Source organism: Balaenoptera borealis, assembly GCF_965194805.1.
Source record: "Balaenoptera borealis genome assembly, chromosome: 2".
Lineage (NCBI taxonomy): Eukaryota > Metazoa > Chordata > Mammalia > Artiodactyla > Balaenopteridae > Balaenoptera > Balaenoptera borealis.
Window position 1 is genome coordinate 134,708,777 of NC_138867.1, and position 23,957 is coordinate 134,732,733.

Here is a 23,957-nt window from a genome sequence, read left to right on the forward strand (position 1 = left end):
TGATGGAGGTGGGAGGAACATCTGAATGACTCACCAGAGTAGGACTGGTCATGCTAAGCTCCTCCCCACATGAAGCCAGGGTCTAACCACTGCACCCTGCTGGTGCTCCTGCTTTTGAGTTGCAGTCTACCACCATCTCCTCATCTGAGCCTGTCCTCACTCTCCCTTCCTCTGACTTGGTTTAAATAACGTCATGCACCATAGTTTCGACGGAACTGAGAGCAGACTTTTCAAGAAGCACACTGCACTGTGCACGTAGCACATGATCATCTACTCTGAGTGAAGCCTTGTAGAAGTCCCAGTGTTGGGCACATGTACCATGCAGGGTCTCAGAGCACGGGGTTTCAGGATGAAAAACACCTGGTGTGAGTCCCAGCCCCTTCACGTCCTTGCTCTGTGACTTCATATATGTTACTTAACCTTTCTGAGTCTCTGTGCCTGTCTCCTCATCTGTAAAATGGGGATTTTAAGAATAAGTAGCTACTTTGCGGGGTTGTTGGGAGACTCAGTGTGGATGGGGAAAGCTCTTAGCACAGCTGCAGGCACTTAGCGAGCTTGCAATAAATGGTAATTGTGTCTCCGACACTTTCTCATCTGTGGACAGAAGAATCTGAAGCTGAGATAGTATGTGTGTGTCTGTCTGGGAAGTAGCAGAGGTGGTTGAGTTTTAAACAGACTCTGCTATATCCAACCCACAGCAGCACTTACGTCTGCAACCAGAACTGGCCCCGATCTCACCACATACGAACTTCACCCAGAGAGGGAGGAAGAAAGGCAAGAGCAAGCCCAGAGGAAGAAGAAAGAGAGACCAGGCACAGAATGCTCAGGGCTGGAAGCGGCTCAAGTCCACACAGCCTGTGTGTGGTGGAGCTGGGGTTAGGACACCTGGCTCCGGGCTCCGAGCTGAGTGCCGAATAGGAACCATGTTTCCTATTATGTATGTCTCCTTCTTCTTGTTAACTGCACACCCAATACCCAAGCCTGCCCTTGCTTTAGGAGTTAGCACAAGGGTTGGGCTCCAGTGTCAATGTGTGAATCTCTTCTTACTACATCCCTGACATAGGCTGCCCACCTCCAAGTCAACCCCCTGCAGAGATGAGGCGCTCGGCGCCTGCAGATGCAGCCCACTCCCTGTTTACCTCTAATTGTTAAAGAAGTCCTTGAACTGAGCAGAAGCCTGGGCACTGCCTCCCATATCACACATCCTGCCAGATACACAGACACACAACTTAGGTCCGTTGATTCCAGGCTTGACCTTTTTTAGTGCCTCAAAGGAGAAATGCTGAGAGACACAGATGGAGAGATGAAAGGGAAAAGAGAGGGAAAGGGAGAGAAAGAAGAAAGAGACACAGAGAGAAAGAGCCGTGGAGACACAAAGAGATAAACAGAGCGGGGTGTTGGGGTGTTGTCTGGGGGAGTCAGCAAGAACAAATACTCGGAGTCCTTAAGATAACTAACTGAAAGTGGATTCCAGCCCTCTCAACAAGCAGCACGACGACCTCTCACCTCTTCCACCCCTTCCTCAAGCCCACAGGGGCATCAGGAAACCAGTGAGTCCCTGTCCCCCTGAGTCACCAATTCCAAGTCTTGGTTTAACAGGTGGACGTGCCTTTGTGGAAGGCTCCGTGCCCACTGGGAAGGACACACACTGAGAACCGCTGTCAGCCCCTTTGGGCGAGGCTTTTCCTGGGGATACAGGCAGAGGGGCCCAGATATTGGCTTCTGGAAGTCTCTGGTGTCTCCTGGAAAACAAGATTGGGAACGAGCAGGCTGAAAGAGAAAAAACCCAGGCCCTGTGTCTCATCCTCCCCTCCTGCTGGTCTCTTTGGGGCCGCTTTTCTCTGAAAAGCCCCCTGATGCTCACCTTTAGTTGGGCACATTCGGTTTCATACTCATTTTCTTTTTCTGTTTTTCTCGTTTCAGCTTCAAAGAAGCCTCTTCCTCCTACTCCTGAAGACAACAGGGTGAGTGAGAGCACGAGGTCCGGGCGCGGTGGGCCGGCGGCGCCGCGGGCTACAGCTCTGGGGTGGGCCCACTTGCGTTTCCCATCTGCCCAGGTTTCTCAAATGCCGGGCAGATGCAGCAGATTTGTGGTGATGCAGCTGAACTCAACACCATGGGTTTCTCGGGCCTGAATTGTCTCGTGGGTGTGTCCAGGTAAAAGCCGCCAGCTCTTCACCCCGCTGCCTTCACTCGGCAAACACTTATTGGTAACAAACTTTGCAGCCAGGCACCTGACTAGGTTGGGGCATAATAACAGCTCACAGCTATATAAAATGTGTATTTATCCCACCCTTTGACATACAAGCATTTTGGAAGCATACATTTGAGAATACCTTTTATTCTTCAAAGCACATCCACACTTTTACCAGCTATTTTGAAACTCACTATCTTCTCTAGCCACTTCAGAGGGTTATAGTTTTATTCTCGTGTGAAAGCTTGGGAAAGCAAGTCCCACGAGAGGTCCTCCCAAGGCCATCCAGTAACTTAGTAGTCAAGCTAGTAGGATGCAGTTTCTGGTGTGGTGGCCTTGAACTCGAGTGGTGGTTCTCAAAGTGTGGTCCATGGACCAGCAGCATTGGCATCACCTGGGAGCTTGTTAGAAATGCAAATTCTCAGGCCCCGCCCCAGACTTACGACATGCAAAATTCTAGGGGAGGAGCCCAGGAATCTGCATTTTAATAAACTTCCGGGTGATCCTGAGGCACACTGGAGTTTGACACACATCGGTCTAATATACTGACTTACAAGACTTAGGTGATATCAAGTCAACTCTCGGGAAGCTATTTAGTCAAGAAGACAAAAAAAAAAAAAAGAAGAAAGATCAACCTAAGCCCTCATTTTATGGTAACAGCAGCACCAATATCCACATTTGAGTAATTGCCCTTTATTCTAGAACCCACTGATTCAGCTTCCTCATGCTTCTTCCTGAAGAATGAGCTCCGCTTTTTCCCTCCAGCCAATATGGTGACATTTCAAAGACTGGCAGCTTCCCCATAAGGGAAGTTCTACGTCGCTCAAAAGCGGGCTGGCTTTCAGATTTGTCGTCAGCCACCTTCCTCACAACAGGAAAGAAGTGGACTGAAATTGTAGCAGAAAATGAGCTCTCTCCCTTTTTATTTCATTCATCTTCTAAAGAATATTTCACCATCACCCTGGAAAACATGGTTTGGAATCCCCCTGCCCTGGCTTGTTGGGGGTTCCCCCCACAGTCCCACCTAAACCCACACTTCTGCACCTTAGACTGGTTTGCACCTGTCTGCTTTTCACTATCAGTGAAGGTGAAAGTCAGAAAACAGGGCCTATCCATCTCCCCTTGGACGCCACCACTTGGCTTCTCAGATTTCTTGGAGGAGAAGCCTCTATACTGCTCTAACACTCCAACCACAGGGCTTTTGGAATCACAGCTGTAGCTTCAACCATACATCTAAATCCACAGTAACATTTCTTTTATCTTGAATTACTTGAATTCACTTCTCCCTTCACCTTCATGTTCTGTCTTCTAAGCAGTGATGGCATCTTGAGTTGGCATCTAGAGAAGCTATACTTTTATTTATTTTTTGAAAATAAATTTATTTATTTATTTTTGGCTGCGTTGGGTCTTCGTTGCTACGTGCAGGCTTTCTCTAGTTGCGGCGAGCGGGAGCTACTCTTCGTTGTGGCGCGCAGGCTTCTCATTGCGGTGGCTTCTCTTGTTTCAGAGCACGGGCTGTAGGCGTGTGGGCTCAGTAGCTGTGGCGCACGGGCTTAGTTGCTCTGCGGCATGTGGGATCTTCCCGGACCGGGGATCGAACCCGTGTCCCCTGCATTGGCAGGAGGATTCTTAACCACTATGCCACCAAGGAAGTCCCCATATACGTTTTTATATACAAATATTGGGGCATGACTATACTGGACAACATAATAAAATAAAATGCACCTGTATCTGAATCCTGCTGGATTTGGCAGCTCAAATGCAACTGATACAGGAATGTAGTATCAGTGACTCAAAACTAGTATTACCATCTGTGATACGATTTTCCAAAATGGCAAACAACTCGTGGTCAAGTTCTGAACTAAACAAAGTGTAATCTTCCCTCAATGTAAAGGGTGGTTGCATTCCTAGGAAACCAAGTACTTCGTATAGGGTTGAGGTAGGATCTAGGCTCAGAGTGTTATTGTACATTATTGTTGTAAGCAGGCTGCTCACCACGTGAATGTCTAACAGGACATTGAAAAGTTGTACAGGATGTGGGATGCTGCAGAGAGTTTTGCATCCTTGACCCTCTCCCATTCAATGCTAGTAGCACACCTCAACCTTTGTGACCTTTGAAACACCGCCATAGATGTCCAAAATGCCCCCTATGGAAAGTTTCCACATGGTTTGAGAACCCTGCTCTGACCTTTCTCTTGATAATAATCAATCAGTTGGGCCTATAATGAGATGAATACCATACCATATCCTTTCTTTATCTTCAGGTGCCCTTGAACAACTCCTTCCTCCACTGGCTCTTAGGGTGAAAGCCTCAGGCCCAACAACTCTTATCTGTAGTTCCCAATATATCACATCACAAGCTCCACAGATAATCTTGACTTCAAATTCCAATCTGGGCTCAGCTGGGATGACACACTGTATCAGTATGACAATTTTTTTTTTTTTTAATCTCCAGTATGTTTATGCCACCGATTGTTTCAATGTACTCAGAGAACTTTTGATTTCCCATCACCGAATCTCATTCTAGCCAGTAATCTCAATCTCTTCCCATGTTTGCTGTCTCACAAAGTCTGCCAACCTGTAGCAGGTGTGCCCACCCTGAACCCTTGTGATTGTTTACAGTCTCCTCTTCACATATCAATATCTCTTCCTAAGAAACGTACTGAAAAGCAGTGACATAAGCAAGAGAGCCCACAAGAGGAACAAGGGGTCCCACATGATATAGTAGAGAAAGCATAAGGCTAATTCAATTGCTAAACTTGGCCACATCCATTTCTCCATCTGGGCCTTAGTTTCCCTATTCTAAACAAAAGAATGGATCAAATGATCTCTCAGAGGCACTCCAGCTCCAATAGTCTATGATTCTATGGATCTGGACAAGCCCACAAATAAAATCAGAAAAGCATGGACTGAATGATTTAGTGTTGACTTCATCCCCTTTGCCAACAATGTGATGCTTCTCGCAGAGAGGCTGTGAATTGTGACATGGTTCAAGGAAAGAAACAAGCAGACTTTTGTGAAAAGCACAGCCGCTGGGAATTCACTGGGGTCAGAATTTACCACATAGAATGGGAGAGGCAATGATCTCCAGGTACTGAATGTCTTTGTGTCCTATTCAGCACCATAAGCCTAACTCATAAAGAAAGCCAACTAGGCAGGCAAATGGCCTCAGCAAATACCCCCAATGGATTGTAGGAACCGGTGTCTGGCCTGGCATGGGTCCAAGAGCAAGTTACAGCTCGGGAACTTGCTGACCTCGTTCCACAGTTTACCTCCTTTCTACATCTTTGTTTGATTTTATTGTGTCTCTCCTCCAGCAGTTACTTCGGGAACCTGAAGAAACCTTGGTCATTGCCTTGTATGACTACCAAACGAATGATCCACAGGAACTCACGCTACAACGCAATGAGGAGTATTACCTGCTGGACAGTTCCGAGATTCACTGGTGGAGAGTTCAGGACAGGAATGGGTAAGGCACCTTCGTGGTTGCTGTCCCAGTTTTTGAGGTGAGGTGGGAACAAAGAAAACACTGGAACGATTGTCCTACCTCTCTCAGCAGGACCACGGCACTGAGTTAGGAGAGGACAGCAGAGGCAGAAGGAGGAGGAAGGAAGAAGTAGTTGAAAAGGGTCTTTCCCCTTCTCAGAGGTGGCTGGGAGCCAGTCACTTGCTATACTGGCTCCCTGCAGCCCATCAAGCACTCCCAGCCTCCAAACTCATCTAAAAATCTCCTGGGTTCTTCCACTGACATCCACAGTTTGGGAGAATGGCAACTTGTTCCACAAAGCACCATTGTTCTTGAGTGTTTAAGTGAGGTTGAAGGTACATCCCATTGTGAGGGTCTTATTTTTGGTGGAAAGAAAAGGTGCGTACAGATGGTACGGATTGGTGGTTACATTAAGAAGCATCAGGAAAAAAATACTAAAGATTTAGTTAAACCAACAGCCTTTGAACTAGCCATCTGAATGATTCATGGAGAAAATAAAGCTGTGCAAATACAGTTTGCCCACTAAAGGACTTTTGAATGAAAAAAATCTTATGACTCCTTCTCTGATCTGAAATATAGGAAGATTACTGTTATTGACCTTCAGAATGCTCTGGGATGTATATGACTTAGATACTAGTGCTTAGTTTAAAGTTATCAGATTCACACTGCTTTATAAGGCTTTATTTTTTTCCTTTAAATATCAGAGGTATTTACCTATGCCCTGGAATAGTCTCCAGAATCATTTCCAGAAGATGATTTCAGTGATTGCCTAAATCCAACATAAAAGTGTGCCATAATTTAGCAAATTCCCTTCTTGGATGCTTAGGTTGTTTCTAATGTTTTGCAAATATTAACAACACTGCAATTAACATCTTTCTATATTAATATTAAGGGTTTAAACATTTTCAGAGTGTGAGGTTATTATTAGTTTAAAAATATTTTAAAAAGAAAAAGAAAACACTCCATCATTGCAACATCTGGATAGCCTATGTCAATGTTTTATAAAAAAAAAACAACTAACAATAGCGAGGAATATACATAAAAATAAGCCACCCTCCATTTGCCCACACATCAGTCCTAAAAGTATTCATTATTAAGTTACTTGTGCATCCTAAGCAAAAAAGTTATACATATACAAATGCATCCTTTTTTCATTTGCACTAAGGTGGTCCATTCTGGTCTTCACCTTGCTTTTAACCTTTAATGATATATCTTAGAGATATTTTCATATCAGCACATACAAATCTACCTTATTCTTTAAATAATTGCATAGTTTTAGAATGTATGCTTGCATTATAAATATTTAGACAATATTTTATAGTGGGACATTTAGTTTCCAGGTTGCTCAGTGAAGATCTTGTATTGCTCATGCTTGTGTATCTTGGTAATCTTTTGAAATTTATATATTTTTAAAAAAAATTTTTTTGAAAAAATATTTTTTTCTTTGGGAAAAAAATATATATCTCACATTTCTAACTATGGAACTGGTGAGTCAGACTATGTGAAGTCTTAATTTTGAAAGATAAATCCCTCAAAAATGTTGCCAAATTCCCACCAACAGGGTATTCGAGTGCCAACACTGGGTATCATTAAACTTAACAAAAAAAAAAAGGACCAATCGTTGAGTTAAAAAAAAAGAGGTACACAAATATCTTTAGGGTTAAGGCTTTACTTTTCATTTGTATCTAAACTTACATTTTCAAGGCACCTTCTCTTTAAGTAGCCTTATCAACTCAACTGCAGGGGAAGTGAGGGCGAGGTATAAAACAAGATTAGATCAAGAACTGTGATCTTGGAGGCAGTGTCTCTTACTAGCTGAGAACAGACGCCAAAGCCCCTCATCTGGAACCTCTCTCTCTAGTTGACTGGGGGAAACAAACAAGACCAGTCACATTACCTTCTCTTTGCCTGTTATGGGGAGGCCCGTAGCAGAAACAGGTTCAAGACTGCCTGGCTCTACAAACACCAGAGGAACTTACTCCGAAATTCATCCCTTCAATCAACTGACATTTCTTTAGCACAACTAGTGTGCCAGGAAATTTCTTCTCCTAGGTCTCCCTTCCCCAAATGACAGTTTACCCTTTGTTCATTGGCCCGTGGAAAGGCTCAACTCTGCACTTCAAAGGGCATCGAAGAGGACACCCCAGAGGCCAATCGGGCATATGGGAATTTCCCCAGTTTGCTTTGTAATAGCCTGGTAAAGCAGGAGGTACACAAGATGGGAAAAAGGAGACTTGGACTTGAGTATCAGCTGCTTTTGTTGTACAGGACTTTGGAAAAGTCACTGAACTTCTGTGAATCCATTTCCTTATCTGTAAAATGCAGATGATAATATCAGCTTTCCATCTCAGAGTGATGAGAAAATCAACGAGATGAAGAAAGTGAAAGGGCTTTGTAAATTCTATACCTACACACAAGTGAAGAGAATTATCATCATTTTTTAACTAACCCAGCTTCGGCTGGCATATTAAAACACAGTCATTCTACATGAAAGTGAAAATAGTATTTGACCTACTAATATAATTGTAAACATATGGTGTGGCAAAAACAGACATAATTAAAAGGAATGTCAAAAGAAAGACATAAAAGAAATAGCAAACTTGAGAACAAGTTGACTCCCATCAGTTGGCACTGACTGCCTTGAGCACTGGATTAAGAATGATTCTGAGGCTGGGTGTTCAATTCTCCAAAGAAAGCATGCCATAATTGACTAGCAAGGTCAGGTGAGCCATGGGTACAAGATATGAGATATCCCATATCTGACATCACCATTCTTGATTTCTTCACTCCTCAGAACAATTCTGTGAAATAGATTACACGTTCCCCATTAAACATAAATCACTAGGGACTTCCCTGGCGGTTCAGTGGTTAAGACTTCACCTTCCAATGCAGGGGGTGTGGGTTCGATCCCTGGTCAGGGAGCTAAGATCCCACATGCCTCGCGGCAAAAAACCAAAACATAAAACAGAAGCAATATTGTAACAAATTCAATAAAGACTTTAAAAATGGTCCACATCAAAAAAAATCTTAAAAAACAAAACAAAACAAAAAAACATAAGTCACTAGATTACAAAATGGCCTTATACAAAAATTAAAACAGGTGATAGAGTAAACAGCAAGAAGTTATGAGACATCTTTTTATAGATTGCAGAGTCTAGAGGGATTTTACATGTGATCTAGTTTAGGTCCTTCATCTTACAGGTACAGAGTCAGAGGCCTAGAGAGTGAAGGAGACACTGTTCTCACCTTGCAGTATTAAATGAGAAAGTGTTTTGAAAAGTACAAAGCTACACACAGCTGTAAAGTATTTTGATGTTCTTATTAGTCTCTTAATCCATATGTCTTTGTTTATACACAATTTATTCCTGCTCAAAAGAAACCCCCAACCCCAAATCCAGCATGATTTTATCCTTTTTTCTCATGTTTTACCATTTATGTTTGAAGGAGCTCATTTAACAAAAAATATTAGGGAGGCCTTGAATTAAAAGCTCACAAGTTCGACTGGCAGTATCTTTTGGGACCTGTGGCTGGAAAGTAATTCTTTATGTTTTAATTATTTTGGTTTCCCGACTGTAAAACACTAGCACTAAAGCGGAAAAAATACTGATTATTACACACACACACAAATGTTTCCTAATAGAAAATAGAGACTGAACATTAATCTTTTTTCCAACAGAGGAAATTTCACAATGAAGAGATTAGCAAGCAGAGCTATTAAAGCAACCACTTCTTATTTATTATGATTCATATTTTAGTGGTAAAATCTACATAGCCTTTAACAGATAGCAGGTTGTTATTTTTAGCAATTTTTTTATTTGAAAATTTTAAAATGTCTTATCCCGAATGCTAAATAACATGAGACTTCATCTTTAAATGACTTTTAGTTGATTAAACCTATGAAATGGAGATGTGAAATTAGTTTTACATTAATCTAAACACTAATTTCCCTTTTAACAGGCATGAAGGATACGTACCAAGCAGTTATCTGGTGGAAAAGTCTCCAAATAACCTGGAAACCTACGAGTAAGATATTTTATTTGTTTTCCAAAAGTACGATGCTAAGGAGTCCTCTTACATTAGGAGTGAATTATTGGTTGATTATTAAAATACTAGGCATTTTCTCTTCTTGACCTGCTTTCTTCTCCCCCATACTCTGATCCCTAAGTAAACAGTTGAGGGTCACTTTATTTATTTTCTTTTTTATTAGAAAGGTATTTTTATTTATTTATTTATTTAATTTATTCATTTTTGGCTGTGTTGGGTCTTCGTTGCTGCGTGTAGGCTTTCTGTAGTTGCGGCGAGCGGGGGCTACTCTTCGTTGTGGTGTGTGGGCTTCTCATTGAGGTGGCTTCTCTGGCTGCGGAGCACGGGCTCTAGGCATGCGGGCTTCAGTAGCTGTGGTGGCCAGGCTCAGTAGTTGTGGCGCATGGGCTTAGTTGCTCCGCAGCATGTGGGATCTACCCCCGCCAGGGATCGAACCTGTGTCCCCTGCATTGGCAGGCGGATTCTTAACCACTGCGCCACCTGGGAAGCCCGAGGGTCACCTTATTTTATTTATTTTTGGCTGCATCGGGTCTTAGTTGCGGCATGTGGGATCTTTCGTTGCAGTGTGCAGGCTTTTCTCTAGTTGTGGCGTGCGGGTTTTTTTTCTCTCTCTAGTTGTGATGCACAGGCTCCAGGGCACATGGGCTCTGTAGTTGTGGCGCACGGGTTCCAGAGTGCTTGGGCTCTGTAGTTTGCGGCCCGCAGGCTCTCTAGTTGAGGTGCATGAGCCCAGTAGTTGTGGTGCATGGGCTTAGTTGCCCCTGCAGCATGTGGGATCTTAGTACCCTGACCAGGGATTGAACCCACATCGCCTGCATTGTAAGGTGAATTCTTTACCACTGGACCACCAGTGAAATCCCGAGGGTCACTTTAAATAGAAGAGGGAGGGTATGTGTTCTCATCTCCCCTTTTATCTAAGGGATGATTTTCAGAGGCCTGCACATAACTGTGGTCAAAGGAAAAGGTTCTTCTGGGAATCCCAGGAATATTTATGTTACTTGAGAAGGAAAACACACTATGAACACTGGATCAAATACAAACTGACTTAAAAACATGGTTTAATGCAATACTTCCAACACCAAGATAGCAGACAAAAATATAGATATTAAATATTTGCTTAGCTTGTGTTGTTTATTTCAAGCTAGTCATTTAAAAGAAGAGTTCACATGGATATAAATTTTTTTTAAATTTTATTTATTTATTTATTTATTTTTGGCTGTGTTGGGTCTTCGTTGCTGCGTGCAGGCTTTCTCTAGTTGCGGCGAGCGGGGGCCACTCCTTGTTGCAGGGCACAGGCTTCTCACTTCAGTGGCTTTTCCTATTGAGGAGCACAGGCTCTAGGCGCACGGGCTTCAGTAGTTGTGTCTCATGGGCTCTAGAGTGCAGGCTCAGTAGTTGTGGCGCATGGGCTTAGTTGCTGCACGGTATATGGGATCTTCCCGGACCAGGGCTCGAATCTGTGTCCCCTGCATTGGCAGGCGGATTCTTAATCACTGTGCCACCAGGGAAGCCCCACATGGATATAATTTTAATGGAATTACTTAATGTTTAATAAAATTCAAGTGTAGAGTACAATGTACTCACCATGTACATGTATTTCCTAGCTCAGCTGCTGGAAGGCCCAGAAGCAATAATACTACAGTAGCAATGTGTACACTCAGATCTTGGTTTTTAAATAACACTTCCCACTAAAAAGAACTAACACTTCTTGGAGAAATGGCTTGAGGATTCAGAGTCGGGGCAGGGAAAGAACAAAGATGAAACTGGAACATTTTGATGCATCAAAAAGTAAAGAAGTACCCCAATATTTTTTTGTTAAATAATGTGAACATATTGAATGATCACAGAAGTCAGCTTAAAAATGCTCCTTCTGACTAAATCTGGGATAATCTGAGTATCAAAATAAATAATGACAGTAAGGGACTACAATCCACTGAGTAAAATAAAAAAATCAATAATAAATAAATAGCTTGATAGATAAGTAAGTAAATAAATAAATGGGCAAGAAGAGAAAAAAGCTCTTTCTTGCAGCAAAATGCCAACTAATGAATGTAGAAGGAATGATAATGCTTAAAAATCACCATTTTATAACTCAAAGTACCAACTGATTCAGGCAAGAATCATCAATGAGTGTTTGAAAGTTTGATATTTACATAGTTTCAAAGTATCTTCTCACAAACCACTTACTAATAACAAAGAGGAAATATCTGATAGATCCCATCTTAACTAAATGATCCAAGTTCACATCAATAATGGGGCAAGCAGACACCGTGCATCTCCTGATATGATACACTGAGAAGGACACAACATCACTTCTGTGATATTCCTGCCCAAACATGCATAACCTGAATTATTCATGAGGAAATAATAGACAAATCCAAACTGAGGATAGTCTACAAAATAACTGCCCTGTGCTCTACAAAAATGTTAATATCATGAAAGACATGAAAGGCTGAGAAATTGGTCCACGTTAAAAAACTGAAGAGATGGGGTAACTAAATGTACCAGTAATCCTGGATCAATCTTGAACCATAAAAAAGCAAACCAAAAAAAGTTACAAAATATATTATTGAGACAACTGATGAAATTTGAATAAGGTCTAAAATTAGGTAATAGTATTGTATCAATGTTAAATTTCATGATTTTGGTAATTGTACTATGGTTATACAAGTATATATTCTACTTATTAGAAATACATACTGAAGTACTTAGGGGTAAAAGTCTATTCTCAAATGGCTCAAAAAAATCTATTTATCTATATCTATCTACCTATCTCTCTATCTGTCTATCTGGACAGAATGGTAAAGCAAATGTGTAAAATATCAACAATTGGTTCATCTATATGTGGGAGTTCTTTTACAGTATTTTACAACTTTTCTGTAAGTTCAAAATCATTTAAAGATAAACTTTTAAGTACTTATCAAGCTTAAGATACCAGGGTTGAAGAATGCTAGCTAATGAAACCTTCTATTAACTCATTTGTGTTCTTATTAGTTCAAATGTGGTCAAGTTATTTGTTGCTGAAATTCTAATAGATTCTATAGTGAAGAACTATCATTTTCTGAAGAGTCTCTCAACCTGAGATTCATTTTGATCAAGTAGGTAAGAGAAGCCCCTCCCTCAGCTAACAGGAGTCATCACTTCCAAGAATACTCGAACTGTAATGAAATATATGAGATATGCTTAAAAAATAAAATTCTTTTATTATTTTACAGTCAACACCTTTAGAAAAAATTAGGCATTTATTTCAAATGATCACTAGACTGGGAAGTTTTCTTTTTGTTTTGGTTTTTTACTTTTAATCAGAATTTCTTCATTTATGATAGAAGGGGCACATTCAAACTTCCAACAGAGTGTAAAGCCATAGGGAATGATGGAGCTTGGGGCAAAAAAAAGGTATATTCCCTCTCTTGAAGATAGTTTAAGTCACTTTTAAAATGAAACACTACAGCATACAAACAAAACAGTCTGTGAACTCTATTTATTCTGCACTCTGTCAGTTTGCATTTCAGATATGGAATCATAGCTAGAGAATTAAATGACTCATAAACAAGCATCCAGATAGTTAGTTATTATATCTGGGTATACCAAAAAAAAAGGCCCAATATGATTACTTTTTTCCTTGAACTTAACATTGTCTAGATATCTGCATAAGAACTCAAAATTGTACCCCGGGAACATGATCATGGGTTGGTAAGTTGATTGGCTTCAGGTCTCCTGCCGTGGTTTGGGGACATGACTTTGGGCAAGTTTCTTCACCAGGTTGGATCTCAGATCCCTTTTCCTTAAACTGAAGGGTCAGGTAAGATGAAGGAAATCAAATCGTGGCACTCTTGCTGACATTCCCTCCCTGTGCCTGAACTCAGGGCAGACATCACTCTTAGATAGTGACATTCTTACTCCCTGAGCTCGGACTGGCCTCGATCTTTGCAACACACAGATCCAGGCAGCCAGTACTAACTGATCAGAGCTGACACGTAAGATGAAGCATATTTGCCAGGCTTCAACTAAATAAGTTCTAAGAGCCCACTGAGTTGGAAAGTACCATCCAGTTGCATGTGTTCAAAAGCTCAGATGAAGTGAAGTAAGTCAGACAGAGAAAGAAATATCGTATGATATCACTCTTATGTGGAATCTAAAAAAATGGTACCAATGAACTTATTTACAGGACAGAAATTGAGTCACAGATGTAGAAAACTTATGGTTATCAAGGGGGAAAGTGGGGTATAAATTGGGAGATTGGGATTGACATATACACACTACTATATATAAAAGATAACTAATAAGAACCTACTGTATAGCACAGGGAACTCTATTTGGTGCTCTACAATGACCTATATGGGAATGGAGTCTAGAAGAGAGTGATATATGTATATGTATGACTGACTCACTTTGCTGTACAGAAGAAACTAACACAACATTGTAAATCAAATTAATTTAGAACAATTTTTTTTAAAAAGCTCAGATGAATCCACTAATTCCCCTATTCGTGGCTACTCTCAAATAACCAAACAAGTTTGGTAAGTGGTGTTGCTTCCCCACCCAGAACTTCTCTCCCCCTGGGCTTATTAATTTCCACAACTGATTGTTAACTGATGATCATTCTGTCTCCTCTAACGTAATAAGTGGGCAGGGAGGCCAGGATATGGTTCAAGTGTTAACAACACTGAAAAACTTCAACCCTAAAAAATCACTCACATTCTTTTTTTTTTACCACTTTTTAGTTGTTTTTTCACCAGACAACAAAATTATAAAAATAATGCTCCTGTTTGCACATGCTCCAGTTTGAAGAGCTCTACTTTAGAAGATACAGGGAGTAGGGGTAGTAAAAGAATATAAATTATTTCACTCCATTTCATTTCTCTTTCAAACTTATACGTTACACATTTAATTTTTGTATTAAAATATAGATAAGGAAAGAAGGACCCATGTGAGAGCATGCACATGATAAATAGTGCGAAGATTACGTTCCTTAGGAGTTTGCAGATCGCAAGAACTGTATCTGACAGGTGTAACCCCTGAAAGATGTGGAGTTGGGGGCTACAGCATAGCAAACTAGGATTTTCTGGGGGGAGAGAGGGAGCCTGGTAATGTTTTTCCTTAAGTCCCTGGTATATGATAGTTACAGGCTCTTTATGGTGGTGATAAAAGCATGGACTCTGGAGCCAAAATGGCTGGGTTCACATTCTGGCTATGCCTTACTAGCTCATTGACCTTGGGCAAGTCTCATAACCTGCTGATAACACTTTCTGACACATGATAGGTGAGCTACACTTTAGCTAAATATTCTTTGCAGTCTTAAAGTTCTCACCAGAGTATGGCTGGAGCTTTCCCCCCAGCAAACTTTGATAGAGTCCACTGACCAGAGATATGATTTCAGCCTAGCTACAGCTAATACAAAAGAGACTAATCAGGGCATACTCAGGAAGCCAAAGTTCATATCGAGGCTGTTTTAATGGAAACTTTATGAAAAGTCAGTTAGCATCTTTGTATAACTTGTATAATTCTAGTTTAGAGTCATCAGTCATTAAAATTCCCAGAATGATACCACACTGCATTTATGTTACATCATCTGTTGTTGCTTGCTTGAGTACGATATGCTACACATACAGATTATTGGCCAGCCAGGCAAGGAGCTGGACTGCTAGTTTCAAATGCTCAGATGTATGAAGAAGAGCTTTCAGCACTATATATGTTAATGAAATCAAACTATAAAAATGACACTGAACCCATAGTGTACTTAGATTTGCTTTCCCCCATTATCCAAATCATTCCTTCACACTGCATTGGTTCCTAAAGGTGTCTGACATGAATTATTTCAGGTTAAGATCTATTTTTGGTAGCAAAAATCAAGAAATATCTTTACTTTCTTTTTTTATTTATACATTTAATCTATTATTTAAATTGCTTATAGAAAATTTGATTTTAAAACTTCTCCAGAAAAGAAATGAGACACTTATCCTGAGAAAATTAGCCAGAAATCTTAAGAAATTAAAACAGCCGTATGATAAAATCAGAAACACAAAATTAAACAATATCGTGTCATCACATGAACCCTGTGACACATTTTCCTTTTAAACTAACTTTGAAGCTCAATCTCAGGTTAGTTCGCTTTGTAAAAGTAGAAAATATGTGAATGTTTACCTTACTTTTAGCAGATTACATCCATTAAAATTTTTTAGTTTTTTCAGCAAATAAATTTAGCATTCCTTTGACAAGGAATAACAGTAATGCCTCAGGTTTTTCTACATTTGCATTTTTTACAAAGATAAACTAGCCTTATGAGACACTGTCAATGTCATTTGTGCAGGAGCTTTAGTGCAGCTGGGAAAAAAATGTAATTATTTTGCAGAAGATCTTGAAAACCAGTCTTACAGAGGAAAATACTGCAATTGTTTTAAAAGGATATTTGCTACACTTTCAAATTTATATTAAATTTTTATAGCTGCCCTAGCATCATCCTGCTAATAACCACCCACTGACTTACAAAATAGAGCAGAAGATAAATGTTTTCTAAAATTTTAATGTGGAAAATTTCCAACATGCACAAAAGTAGAGAGAAAAATATGATGAACCTCCATGTACCCAAAACCCAGCTTCAACAATCATCAACATTTCACCAATTCTGATTCATTTGTTCCAATTAAACATTTTATTACCTGGAAATGGTTCATGCTTTTGCTTTTGAGTTTGAAAGCATTGGTAGAAACAAAAAGAACAAAAAATTTTCTGGCATTAATTATCTTTCATAAGTAAATAATGAAATTTTTTAAAATGTCATTGACATATGACTTTTTCCTGCTTTCAGGTGGTACAATAAGAGTATCAGCCGAGACAAAGCTGAGAAACTTCTTTTGGACACAGTAAGTCTCCTTAAACTGTCTTTTAACTTCAAATAAAATGAATTGTGTTACTTTTTTTCAGCCATGCTGTGGTTTGTGCTAATGCAGTGAGTTGACATATTGGATTAACAGTGGTGTCCATGTCTGGTAAAAGCATTCTGGGGGTTCACAGGGTTAGCATACATCAGTATAAGAAACCTGTAGAGGATCAAAGGCCTTGGTATTCACGTGTGACCGTGACCACAGCTTCTGTGGGTGGTCTTTTGGGCTGTGATGGCTGGCCCTGGGGAGCTGTGGTGCTGGTCTTCCTTGCCTGCGTCTCTGGCTGGGTCAGGAGTGCCTGTGACTCAGATTCCGCCTGGTTGGGCTGTGTGTGGATCCAGAGGAAATACACCACTTGTTTTATTTTTCATGCAACCGTTCTTCTTGAGAGCCATACGGTATCGGGAGCAGGACTGACCTTACCCAGGGGTGTCAGGATTAAGGGAGAGAAGGCATGGTGTGGTGAGGAAAGTACTGGGTCCTGGCCACTGCTCTCACTCCAACTCAGTGTGTGACTTCGGGAACATCTCTTCTTCCTTCTGGGCCTCAGTTTCTCAATGAGTACAAGAGGAGCACTGGACTAAATCAGGGATGACAATTACCCAGACGCATACTGCCATTGTCTGCTCCTGGTCCTGTGGCCGACACAGTTGATCAGAGTTCATGGCTTTGGGATCCTTCTCAAAACAGTGCTCCAGGAAGCTGCCATCAATTGACTGGCATGCAAGGTAAAACCTTCTCTTCCTGGATCAGAAGATCACTTGTTATTCTAAAACAGTGCCTCTCAAAGTATCTGTGGTGATGGACTACTTTTTGTGTTTGGTTTTTAATTTCCAATCTGTCACAGGCTTATATTTTGTAAAATACAATAAAAATGAATTATCAGAAAAAATAAAAAGCAAAAATAAGAAGCAAAGACATAAAAAATGCAAGTCCAATTTTTTATTAGTATTAGATTCATTAGACATAAAATTGCTCTGTCTGATTGCTATAAAAAGATTCTAAATGATAACTCTCAATTTCATTTTTTTTGTCTGGAGGTGGACCAATAACAATTTGCTAACTGGCACCCATCCATAGACCACACTTAAAGTAGCATGGAAAATTGCACATTTAGGGCCCTTGCAGAGAAACCAAATGCATGGAGGTATTGAGAGAAAGCTTTCTACAGAGAAATCAATCAATTTATCAGCGTATTTGCTTAGAGCAGTGGTTCGCAGGCCTGTCTGCACATTAAAATCACCTGGGAAACATTTTCAAAATACCCATGCCCAGGTCCCAGCCCAGATTCATTAAATCAAAATCTCTAGTGGGTTAGAGGGGTGGGATAGGGAGGGTGGAAGGGAGATGCAAGAGGGAGGGGATGTGGGGCTATATGTATACGTATAGCTGATTCACTTTGTTACGCAGCAGAAACTAACACACCATTGTAAAGCAATTATACTCCAACAAAGATGTTAAAAAAGAAGAAAACCTCTAGTGGGTAGGGTCCAGGCATTCGTAATTTAGAGGAAAATCTCTCCAGGTGAATCTAATATTCAAATGATGTTAATGACCTGCGCCCAACACAAGCCTCACCAGTGAGACCAGTAAACAGTAGGCCTGGGTTGATGGAGGCATCAGTCTCTCTGTGCCAAAATGTTAGCCCTGTTCCTGCCATTTTCCAGTTATGGTTTGAAGGTATTTCCTATCTTTAAGAATATTAAACTGCAAACCTCTCCTGCATGGAATGAAGCTGGAGTGACCAATTCATCCTGGTTTGCCTGGAACTGTTCCAGTTTTAAAACTGAGAGTCCTATGGCCCCAGAGCCCCCGCAACTCAGTCCCAGACAAACTGGGACGGTTGATCACCCAAACCGGTAACCATTACCAGTTTGGACAGTGGCTAGAGGTGAGCTTAGAGAAGGAGACCTGGGAAGATATCAGGTAGGGAATGAAAGTCTGTGATGGGAAGGTGGAGGGATGATGAATATTGTCAAAGAATAATCTAAAGGCATGTAGTTGATTAATATACTATTTACTTTTGCACAAGGGAAACTGATAATAGATTGATTCATTCTATCAAAGGCAAAAATATAATTTCTATAAGAGGAAATGGAGACGGGAAGAGAGCCCACAGTCATATGTTGGAGCAGTGAACTTTTTCTCCTTTGGTTAAGTTGCCGGTGAGCAGGTAGCTGGCAAAGAGGACAAGGTGAGATGCTCTGCCCTTGGGCAGTTTTGTTCTCATCAAAGAGGGCAAGTCCAGTTGTCTGTGGATTTTCCAAAAGACTATTTGTGTTTACCAGTGACGGCTGCAAAACAGGCAGTCTGTATGATGTCAGCCATCTCAATCAGCATCTGTCGCCTTTATGACGTCTGCACCATTTCCTTTATTAGGATTTCTCAGTATAAACTCACATACCTTACCATTTTGCTGAGCACAGATCTAAGCGCATAGAGATACTTGAGACAGGGTCTTTGATCTCAATAAGCTTTAGACTCTATTGGGAAACAAGACAAACTCTGAAGAAACAGAGGATAATCTAAGAAAAACTGAACATATTCAGTAGGCTTTCAGTGGCCTTAGAGTTCTGAGAATATTCTAGAAGAATTAGAAAGATTTCATGGAGGAAGAGGAATTAAGCTGAGTCATTACTAGACTCTGGTTTCTCCTTGGTTCCACCTGGACTCAGCACTTAATTATTTCCTGTGGTTCCCAATATCGCACATTAGAATCACGGGGAAATTTTTTAAAATACAGATTCCCAGGCCCCAGCCCAGACCTACAGAATCAGACTCTCCAGGGTTAGTTCGTGGGAATCTATATTTTTTCAAGTCAAACTTGTGATGCATATGTGGCCCACTCAGCACCTGTTATTGGATAACATAATAAATTATTAAACTAACCAATAAGAACTTATAATTAAATAAGAATTATACTGAGTTTAAACAAGTGCAGTTTTGTTATTTTCAATCCCACATTGGTTAATGAAGTATTGCCCATGGAGCACCTAAAACAGCCCACATTAATGATTAGCAAAAGATGATTTCTATTTTACAGCAGTTCTTTGGAGACACTTAAATACATTCTGCTTGCTAAGGCAGTTGAAACATTCCTCCTTATTAATATTCTAGACTACTTCACCAAATCCTCTTTGCCTCCTTAGGTAATATAAGGGCAAACTTCAGTGGGTCCCTATATTGTATGATGTTTGAAACATCAGCTGAATTGTTTCAGGGGTGAATTTAGTATCCCCTTATCTAACAATTATAGGACCCTTAAAAGATTGATTGATTCATTATTATTGACCAAAAATGTATTTATTTTATTTTTATTAACTAAATCTCCTGATGTACTGCCCCGTGCATATTTCTCCACTAGAATATAAACCCTTTACCTTGTTCCTGCTGTACACAGGACCCCAGAACTGTACCTATGATAACGTAGTTGCTCAATGAATATTTATTGAGTGAATGAATATAGCAAATGCTTAAGAAGTGTTTTTAAATTAACAAATATGCTGTAGGAGAAGCTGGCTAATCATGAGCATCATTGGGGAGCTTTTTAAAAATACAAATTCCAGGACTCCAGCCCTCACCAGTCAGAACCTTAGGAAGTGGTACCCAGGTGATTCTGGGTCTTACCCAAGTTTGGGAACCACAGAAAATATCTCCTATTGTGTCCTATCAATTATTCAGATAGCACCTCCTCTAAGAAGCCTCTCATGCTTTCCCTCCCACAAGCTGTGGAGTGTGGTTTTTCCACACCTTTGAACCCCTATGGTGCAATGTCATGACATCTCCAGTGGCTCTGTTTTCACTCAGCCTCGGACCTCAGCCGTCTCTCTTCTGTCGTAACCCATTTAGGTAGAGGGTGAATTCTTTGCAAGCAGGTACTCTATACTTTACAGCATTGCATACGTTGGGTGACCTGAATTTTGGGCAGAAGCCTTATCTCAGACATTGGTTTATCATATTTCCATGATTCTAAGATGTTATTAAAGATACAGTACTAACTCCATACAAGGATTTTTTCAAGAAAAGAAATGAACCACCTCCAGAATGAAGAGTGGCTATCTGTCAGAGACACTCTTAAATTACAATGCAGTGTGAACAAGCTGTAAGTTATCAGTCCATCTTTTTCACAATAACCTACCCTGTGTAGCAAGATTATCTTCTGTAAGGTGCCCTTCAAATCATATGGACAGAAAGAAAGAAGTAAATTCCTAACAGTCAACATGTCTCAGATGAAAGCAGACAATGGCATTAATACTGATAACAGGTGGTATACCATAGCGTGTGATAATAACAGCTAATGATAGCTCTAATAGTCCTTGTTCTGGTATTATATTCCAGAAACTGTTTTAGGCACTTTAATTCTCCCAACCATCTTGCAAAAGTCATTTTACAACTGAGAAAACTGAAGCTCCTGCATTTAATCAGGAAACATCTGTGTTGACAGAATTATAGACTGAGTTAGAATTCCTTTTAAAGAACACCTGGTCCATCCCCTTTGTGCTACAGGGGAGTAAACTGAGTGTAAATCAGTGGCATAGCCTGGACTAGAGCAGGGATGCTTCTTCATAGACACACACACACACACATACACACATGCACACATACACATATACACATGCACACACACACATATACACATGCACACACACACAGTTAGTAAGGGAATATATGAGTTAAGTTCTATTCTCCCATCCCTATACTTCCCATCTGTGTATTTGACCCCCTTGGCATGATTTTTTTTTTCTATTGTTACATCTTTATTTTTCTAGATAAAATAGTAAAAGGTAAAGTGAGACCTTGACTATATCCCGTGGGAACAAGCCCCCTCCCCGACCTACCCTGGCTGCATTGCACAGATCAGTGCCCCTATGCATGGCAATGACAGGAGCAGAGACCCTTTAGACTCCACCGTTCTTGGTGGTTGTGACTTCCTCTGAGCCCCTTGCAGGAAGTAGGTGATAAGGCACATGCCGGATGCCTCCTTTTCCTCAGAACCCTGTGCTGCCTCAGCCCTAAACCAGAGTTTCCTGTCACCAGCACTGAACGCCACCTAGAGCAACTACGATGGAGGAAGAGCTCTGCCAGCCTCCCGTCCTCGGCAGAGCTGACTGAAAACTTTACCTCTCCTTTGTCTGATGTCTGTGGATCAGTTTACTCTTGTTAACAGTTGGGCCCCTCTCTAATCACAAATTTTAAAAAAATAATAATGGTTTCTTTGAAAGAATAACAACAACAAAACATTCTTAATTAAATAGAAGAGACATTACCACTCCCTTCTTCACAGATAGTTGATAAACTTGGGGTCTTTTTGGTCTATGTTTCTTCCCTTTAGAATAAGTTACATATGTAGATAATGTCTGCCTCGGCTAAAGTTTAGTTTCTTCCTGTCTTGAACTTAACCCATCACATTTCAGTGAGGCAAGAGCAAAAGTTTTGCTATTTGGGCAAAAGGGGAGAAATTTTGAAGACAAGTGATGGTACATGTAATACATGGATGAATATCACAAACATGATGTCGAGTAGAAGAAGCCAGACACAAATTCATTATTCACAACAGCCAAAGGTTGAAACAACCCAAACGCCCAGCAATTGATGAATAGATAAACAAAATGTGGTGTAATCCATACAACGGAATATTACGCAGCCATAAAAAGGAATGAAGTACTGATACATGCTACAACTTGATGAACCTTGTAAACAATATGCTAAGAGTAAGAATCCAGTCATAAGAGACCACATAGTATATGATTTCATTTACATGAAATTTCTAGAATAGGCAAATCTCTAGAGAAGTCATATGAGTGTGGCAGGGGTGCAAATGATACTGAGGTGTCTTTTGGGAGTGATGAAATATTCTGGTGATGGTTATACAACTCTGTGATTTTGATAAAAATCACTGATTTGTACACTTAAAAGAGGAGAATTTCATGTTATCTAAATTAGGCTTCAAAAGCTGTTTTAAAATCTAATGAACTAATCTGGGATTTTTTGGTGTCACATAGATCACCTTTACTTCAGAAACTGAATAAACTACTGACCCCAAAGGGGGGAAAATCTAATTATTGGAAAATCAAGTTTTTTAAAAGGGCGATTTGCATGCAAAAGTTAGAAGGGTGTTTACTAGTGCACTGGATAAACAGTTTACACTCATATCTGAGAAGACGAAAATAAGAATCTGGTTAGTTCTCCTCTGCCCTCACCATGTCCAAGGTCATGCACAGAGCACACTGTAAAAAATGTGGGAGGCTAATTATGGGCATAAGGTTGTACTATTGGTCCAGAAAGATTGACAACTCATTTTCTTAAATTTCAAAAAATTCATGAAATACAAAATCATTAAAGTAAATTCTGTGTGTACAAAGACAGAATACTAGGACTGTCCTAGAGTACTACGACATCTTGGAAAAAGAAATGTAGCAGCTTTCTGTATTTTCCTCATTTCTTCCCCTGCTTTCAGGCAACAGCTAGGGCAGCCCTAGCTCACGACCTTGAGAAAGGAAGGTCAAGGGTGGAAAACAGAGACGAAGATTCAGGTCTCAGCTTTGAATTTCTTCCTTTCTTTTTCCAGTTTTAGTGAGATATAATTGACCTATAACATTGTATAATTTGAAGGTGTGCCACATAATGATTTGATTTATGTATATATTGCAAAATGATTAATACAATTTTAGTTAACATCCATCTCTACACATAGTTACAATTTTTTTTCTTGTGATGAGAACTTTTAAGATCTACTCTGAGCAACTTTCAAATATACAATACGGTATTGTTAACTGTAGTCACCATGCTGTACATTACATCCCCAGAATATATCTTATAACTGGAAATGTGTACCTTTTGACCACCTTCGTCCAACTCCCCTACCCTCCGCTTCCCTCAAATTTCAAAATAGACTCTTGAATCTCCCAGCAGACAGAAGAAGAGTTTTGGGAGTCTCACAAAGTTGTTGTGGTAACCTCTAAGTTTGGCAAGAATGCACAATGATGTAAGGGCCAACCATCCCCCCCAGATTCCCCTCTGCGGGTTTAGGGCCAAGTCAGAGGAAGCAGGTTACGTGTCTACATGAGGATGAACTTTCTAACTATTAGTGCTCTTTCAGATGACAGGGACTACTCTTCAGGACTGTTATAAATGAGAAATGCATTTTCAGTTGAGTCAGTGGAGACCAAATCTGGATGTCCATAAGCCTTTTAAAAGTTCAGGTCCTGGGACTTCCCTGGTGGTGCAGTGGTTAAGAATCCACCTGCCAATGCAGGGGACACGGTTCAAGCCCTGGTCCAGGAAGATCCCACATGCCGCGGAGCAACTAAGCCCGTGCACCACAACTACTGAGTCTGTGCTCTAGCGC

At 40.5% G+C, this 23,957-nt stretch overlaps 3 protein-coding genes across 5 annotated transcripts in view; 1 reads left to right on the forward strand and 2 right to left on the reverse strand.

Moving 5' to 3' along the window:
* MED7 (mediator complex subunit 7) overlaps window positions 1-23,957 on the reverse strand; it is a 116,679-nt gene that overhangs the window by 62,366 nt on the left and 30,356 nt on the right. The window lies entirely within an intron of this gene.
* The window catches only part of GARIN3 (golgi associated RAB2 interactor family member 3), a 101,266-nt gene that overhangs the window by 45,045 nt on the left and 32,264 nt on the right, over window positions 1-23,957 (reverse strand). The gene's annotated exons all lie outside the window — the stretch shown is intronic.
* Window positions 1-23,957, forward strand: part of ITK (IL2 inducible T cell kinase) — a 78,912-nt gene that overhangs the window by 38,088 nt on the left and 16,867 nt on the right. Inside the window, exons 5-8 of the mRNA XM_082379086.1 lie at window positions 1,924-1,964; window positions 5,512-5,663; window positions 9,639-9,704; window positions 16,534-16,588. Of these exons, the coding sequence (XP_082235212.1) occupies window positions 1,924-1,964; window positions 5,512-5,663; window positions 9,639-9,704; window positions 16,534-16,588 (314 nt within the window). The remainder of the gene's footprint in view (window positions 1-1,923; window positions 1,965-5,511; window positions 5,664-9,638; window positions 9,705-16,533; window positions 16,589-23,957) is intronic.